Below are 6,920 nucleotides of genomic sequence, written 5' to 3' on the forward strand. Positions count from 1 at the left end.
AAAAACATATAACAAATAGCCAAACAACAAATGGAAACACATGTCCTCCTCATGCTTCTTGAAAGAGAACATCTCATGTCATGAGTCATGTCCCATCACAGTCTAACATTTCATGTGGAGTGACAGCCATTTGTCAGACGGCATTCAATACAAGAACCAGACATGAAAACACACTGTTATTTACATCCTACACATCCTCTCTGGGTTTGCCATTTATTCTGACTATTACTGTTCATGTTTTATAGAGGCGACATTTCAAATTAAATGAGGATGTGCTTGTGGTCACCCACTCACGGATCTCAAAGCAGTAAAAAGAGAGTAACGAATTATTGTGCTAAAACATGTTATACATTCAGAGCAAAGAGTTGAATTGCTGTAGGTTCAAACTGTCATGAAAAATGACAATATTTAACTTCTGGTTACTTATGCTTATGGTGCCAGCAGGGACATTTGTTTTCAGAATAACTGAAGGTATTGCAACACATGCTATAACGTTTAAAATTATCTATATTTGTATTGCTCATCACAAGACAGTTACAGCCCTATTCGGACAGAAATGTTTTACATATATATATATATATATATATAGACCAATGATTTCAAGGTAGGGTAGGCAATGTTTTTTCAGTCTAAGTGTTTTTTTCTGGTCTGAATGCAATGATAGGATTTCAGTCCAAATGCAATGATACAATGTCCTACCTGCCTGTCAACGTATGTATTTCGACACCTCTGAGCACATTCACTGAGTGCCACAAACAAACACCAGCCACCTTTTACAGTTCCTCCTGAACCAAAACAATAAGCCTATATGCTGCATTCATGCCATGTCATAATTACTGTAATTAAGAGATGGCAACCCATGACATTCTGAACCGTTCACATCTTCGGAATTATGCGTTTCTATGTCAACACTATCAACGCTGAAATGAATCTGCAGCAGTCAGGTGGACAAGCTCTAAGTTGTTTACGTCTTTTATTATTGTAATGTTATTTGCTTTGAAACAAGGTAATTTAACACCCTCTATTGTGACGCTTTGCAGACTCTGTTCTGGTTGTGTGCATTCATGTGTTTTGGAACATGCACTGCTTTGGAGAGCGCGCTGAATGGAGGGTAGGATCAAATGTTGCATTTGATACCGAAAATTTTCAAGTAGTGCTCGCTGCAGAGTATAATGACCTCCAGCTCTACCTCTCTGAAGCTCAAGGGTGGAGCTTAACCTGTTTAATGGGGTTATGGGTGGGGTTAGGGTGTGGCTGGGGGATGCAGTTCCACCCATTATGCTCACAGTAGCTCAAGAGAGGGGGAGGTGGAGGTTATGGCTCTGCAGTGAGTAGCCTCTCAAAATTTTCGGCACGTGTCTTTCGGGTTACATGTGTACCGACGAATACAGAGTTGTAGCCCATTAACCACTTCTAACCACCAATAATCGAAATAAGCTCTGTTTTTAGTTACTTTCAATAAGAAACAAAGTCTCATCCCTCAAATTCTGTCTATTTTTTCATGAAATTCAAACAATAAATGCCGTTTTGGCGCTCTTTGATTGTGGTGTGACTGTGACAGATGGCTGTATAGGCGCCTCAATTCAAGCGGCAGCTCGGAGCACGAGTGAACACGATCATCTCTTCCTCTTTAACCCTTTCATGCATAGAGGCCACTACAGTGGACAGCTATTCACATCAGTCACTACATTGGACGCTAATTTGTCATGCAATACACTGCCACCCACTGGTCAACTTTTGCAAGTGCAAAAAAAAATTCTCTAAAACAAGATGGCAGACAGAATAGCACATGTGCCTTGCAGGGGAGGAATGTCTGTCCATTCCTTCTATTCTAGCAGACCCTTGCAGGTACAAAAAATATGAGGACATCAAGCAACAACTAAGAAGCAATATAATTGTTAAAATATCCAAGTATTGATTTTGTGATTTGAGGAAATTGTGATTAATCATGTGTCCACTCAAGTGGACATCATGCATCGCTGGCTATATTTAGAATACAATTTATTGTATTGCTTTTTTTTTTTTTTTTTTTGAAATATGCCATCTGCAGTAATGTTTTGGCAGAATATCAATTTAATTTTTATTATAGCAATATATTGTGCATATTAGTTTTATCATGAGAGTGATGATCCTTGAAAAAAACTCTATAAACTGTACTATTAATTGTAGTCTAAATATAGCCAGTGATGCATGATGTCCACACATGATTAATCAATTTCCTCAAATCACAAAATCAATACTTGGATATTTTAAAAATGATATTGCTCCTTGATGTCCTGATGTTTTTTAGTCAATACAGTGGCAGTGGACCCTAATGTATCATGCAACACACTGCCACCAACTGGTCAACTTTTGCAAGTGCAAAAAAAAAAAAAAAAACAGATTGTTAAAAGTTCTGGAATATGTTCAAAATACATGAACACAATGTTAAAGAGCAAAAAAACATGTTGTATAGTGTTTACAATATTTATTTTTAATAATTGTTTTCTCAAAACAATTTTTGAGAAATGAGCTCATTGGTTCCTCAAATGCGCGTTGTCCACTCTAGTGGACATTTCACCAACTCCTTGAAAAATGCATGTTTGAAAAAAATGAAGGTTTTTTCATGCCTAAAGAGTAATAAAAACACTTTTGAAAAAAATCCTGAAGTAGCCTTTCATAATTCGTGCATGAAAGGGTTAATACTATAGTTACAGAATAAACATAGCCTAAATGAACATCTGAAGGTATGTTCAAAGATACAGTACAACTTACTGAAACGTATCTCGTGTAATCACTCCATCAGTGTTTCAACCACGGAAAGACATCAATGAAACAGCTTGTAAACAATATGTCACATAGCGTTTACCTCAGAAATGCCATGTGTCCACAGCTTGTTAGTTCGCTAGAGAAATTAACTCTTTCACTACATATATGCACTATATTAGTCTATATATTCATTATATTTTACTTAACCTGTCTTGGTTATTTAATGTATATGTTTAATGTATGTTTAAATAAATCTGTCATGAAAAACAAGTTATGAGGCCACTGTGTAAATGTAAATGTATTTTAACATTGAATTGGAGTAGAAACAGATTTAGAAGTTAATACAAAAACTATATTATATTATATGCAATTTACATATTTGCATAACATTTTTTGCGTGAGTGTTGATTATCATATCTAAAAATAAATAGTAAATAATTTAATAATTTGGGCTCTGTTATTAATTGTAACCTTTAATATTATAGTAATGTACAAGTAACTGCTCCCTGTAGGCCTATATAGTTTATAGCATCAGCAGAGAAATATTTTTTTTTATCCTTAAGAAAACTTTAATTATAATTGAATTTATTTAAAGACAGAGACACAGTTTGTTCAGTAAACCACTGTTTTATAAAAAGAATGAAAAAAGCAATCTTATGACAAAATGTATCTTTAAGGTTCAGGTAATTTTTTATTTCAGCGCAGAACCTGAAAGCTGCAGAAGCTTTATGACGCAAACAAATTTTTATGTCTTGTAATCTCGGCAGAGTTTACAGACAAAATCAAAAGCACATGTACTGACAGCGAGGCCAATCCGTCTGACAGCCCCTTAAGACCCATCATCATGTTCTTTCATACACTGTCATCTGAAAAGCGTCGTTCTGTGTGACCAGTCCATCTGACACAACGCCACAGCTCAGAGCCAGTCCACCCTGAGCAGGCATAAAAATAGAGGAGACTGTTTCAGACTAATCCTTTTAATAAGGCTCTGTAAACTGCAAAGACTTACAAAAATACTCTCAACCAAATGCCTTAAATATGAGATTTAAGCTAAAGCTCTCTTATCTCCTGTCATGGAGAGGTGGATGGTGGCGCGGTCTCTGACATGGCTGCCATGTATTTTATGGTGAATGAGATTCAATGTCAGTCTCAGCGTGAAATCGCTTTCACATGTCTGATGTGCAGAGGAGGCAATGCCTGCGCTCGTGCAACGGTGAAGATAACAAACTGTCTGCGCTTTCACCTCACATCACGTTCAATTAGACAGTAGTGGAGCTCAACACTGGCTGTACCCACCTAGCCCATTACAATGCGATATATCAGTTTTCGATATATCTCACAAATGTAACTATTAATATTGATATTGATGCTGGAATTACAGCTGATAGTTTAACTCATTAAATTTGCACTTGCATGTTGTTTTCACTTGATCTAACCAGTCTTTGTGCTATCTCCTAGAGTTGTGACGTTCGCGAACGAACCGATTCTTTTGAACGGCTCATAAACATGAACGATGGGAGCCGAGTCGCGGCTGGAGGGGAGCCGTTCTTTCTGTCGTTCTTTTTTCCTATGCGTGTTTCACACAGATGCACACAAATGAGCTCCTCCGCGAGACAGAACAGTTATAGGGGGAGGGGCGCACCCAGCGCAGGCCAACCCTTTATAGCGTGATGATTATATTAGTTATTAGTTGTGCACGCATCCTTCACGTGAGTACTCCAGTGGAAAAAAACCCTGCGTTCCTCTGTCATTGGGTAGGAGTGGAAGTTGAAGGGGCTGATGTCCTATTTGCAAAGTTTACAGTAGTAATAGTATGTAGTATGTAGACATTTCCATTTTATTTATTCTAATTTTATCTACTTTAAATATTTTTTGTTTTCTATCAAAATGTTCTTGTGTGATAACAATGTTCTTGTGTGGAAGTGTTTGTAGTAAAAGCTGTTTTGCACAGAAATTCATTGCAGCCGGCTTTGTTTTTGATGTTTATTTGTGAGTAGGTATTGTATGAATAACATAAGTCAACGTAGCTTTACACACACACACACACACACTTTGTACTAAAGGTAAATCCAAAATAGTGATGTCACTGTCTAAGCAGAGGGATTTGTGCAACCCTATGGAATATAGTCCACACATGACAAATGAGGTAATAATCAATATTTCAGAATAATTCAAACTCAGATATTGGTGTGTGATATCCGAGTTTTAATTGTTTGACTACAAATCTCACCTCATCATTCCTCCCAGTGATTATTTCCAGGATAAACTGAGATGCCCCCAAGCTGGCTTCTTAAAACTGACTAAATATTTAAAAAGAGCCAAAAGAGCCGTTCTTTTGAACGGCTCTTTGAAAGGAACGGATCGCGAAGATCCGGATCCCCTCAAAGAGCCATAAATCCCATCACTACTATCTCCACAAATTGCAATTTTGGACTTTTATAGCTTGTTAAACGTCGGGATGGGACGGTTAGTGTGGGACGCTTGGCATACTTATTGCATTTTTTCTCATATATGATTTTTTTCTTATACATCATAGCCTATATTTTAGTAATAATCATAAATAAGGTATCATTCGAATGCTTAAAATCATTCTGTGCAAACCGTTTTGAAATTGTTACCATCATAACAATGCTTTAAAGGGATAGTTCACCCAAAAATGAAAATTCTGTCATCATTTACTTACCTTCAAATTGTTCCAAACCTGTATAAATTTCTTTGTTCTGCTACAAAGGAAGATATTTGCTTGGTTACAAACATTCTTCCAAATACTCAATTTTTATGTTATCAACTTCAAATTTGGAACACAACTTGATTATAGTAAATGGCTTTGATTTTCTAGCAGTTTTACAGTCCAAATTATTTTGCAAAATAAATATTTTGTATAAAATAAAAATGTTTAGTGCTATATTTGCTTTACAGTAAACTTTTTTAAATTTTCATTTAAAGTTCTTTTACTGCAATAATTTGCTGCCCAGCTGACAAATTTATGTTCTAAAAATGTAGTGGGAACAGTGATTTTCAATGTTTCTAAAATGTTAAAATGTCCAGTTTTCTTGTCGTGATTAAAACATTATTTAAAGGGGTCATATAATGCCACTTTTACAAGATGGAAAATAAGTCTCTGATGTTCCTAGAGTGTGTATGTGAAGTTTTAGCTCAAAATACCCCACAGATAATTTTTTATAGCATGTTAAATTTGTCACTTTTTGAGGATGAGCAGATTTTTGTGTGTGTCCCTTTAAATGCAAATAAGCTGCTGCTTCAAAGAAGAGGGCGGAGTTTCAAGAGCTCATGTTAGCAGCTCTGATTAACATTACCTCACACAGATTTACTGAAAATGTCAGCTTTTTATGTTCAAACTGGAGTCGGACACAATGATGGAGAGACGCAAGAAGAAGTGACAACATGTATAATGCAACAGGACGTTTCTGAACGGTTAGTTGATGAATTTATGTAGCTACTGTGGAGTTAACTATCTTAAAGCCACTAAATAGCACAGAAGCTTGTTGTAGTCCTTAAACAGAGAATTCTTTAAAAGAAAACATCTTACTTTGCATTGAACTTTGAGCATCCTAACTTTGCAGATGTTATTTATGCTCTAACAGCAACATTACACACTAACTAAAGTTAAAAAGTGAAATCATAATCAACCACCTCTTTAAAAGGTTCAGATACAACATTCTCCGAGTCCTAACCTTTTTTTGCTCATAACATTCTTTGAATATTTATTTGTAATGTTCCAAGAAAGTTAACATTCATCAAATATCAATAACATCATAAGGAAGTTTGTTCTAAGAACATTATGAGAACCTTTCATCAAGTACAAATAACATCATAAGGATGTTCCTGTCACGTTATGTCTGTGTTTGAGCTTACTTTGAGTTGGACTAGTTGGTTTTTCATAGTTTCCCGTTTTCTCTCTCTGTTCCTTCGTTTCCATTAGTTTCCATGGTTTTTAATTGATTAATTCGTTCCACCTGTTTCTCAGATTCCTCCTTTGGTTAACGTTTATAGCCCTGAGTTATTTGTCCAATGTTGTTGTAGTCGCATGGTTGTTCCATTTGCTTTGTGTGAAGCATATTCTGATATTTCTGAGTGTTTTATATTTTGAGTTAGTGCTTAAAGACCACTGATGCGAATAGATTCTTTTTTTATCCTTCCTTGTTGCAACC

General features: G+C 35.9%; 1 protein-coding gene across 1 annotated transcript in view; it reads right to left on the bottom strand.

The window, feature by feature from the left end:
* man1a1 (mannosidase, alpha, class 1A, member 1) overlaps window positions 1-6,666 on the bottom strand; it is a 163,010-nt gene extending 156,344 nt beyond the window's left edge. The window contains exon 1 of the mRNA XM_048207395.1: window positions 6,625-6,666. Within this exon, the coding sequence (XP_048063352.1) occupies window positions 6,625-6,651 (27 nt within the window). The 5' untranslated portion in view covers window positions 6,652-6,666. The remainder of the gene's footprint in view (window positions 1-6,624) is intronic.
* Window positions 6,667-6,920: the final 254 nt, after the last annotated feature.

This window comes from Megalobrama amblycephala, linkage group LG11, assembly GCF_018812025.1.
Source record: "Megalobrama amblycephala isolate DHTTF-2021 linkage group LG11, ASM1881202v1, whole genome shotgun sequence".
Lineage (NCBI taxonomy): Eukaryota > Metazoa > Chordata > Actinopteri > Cypriniformes > Xenocyprididae > Megalobrama > Megalobrama amblycephala.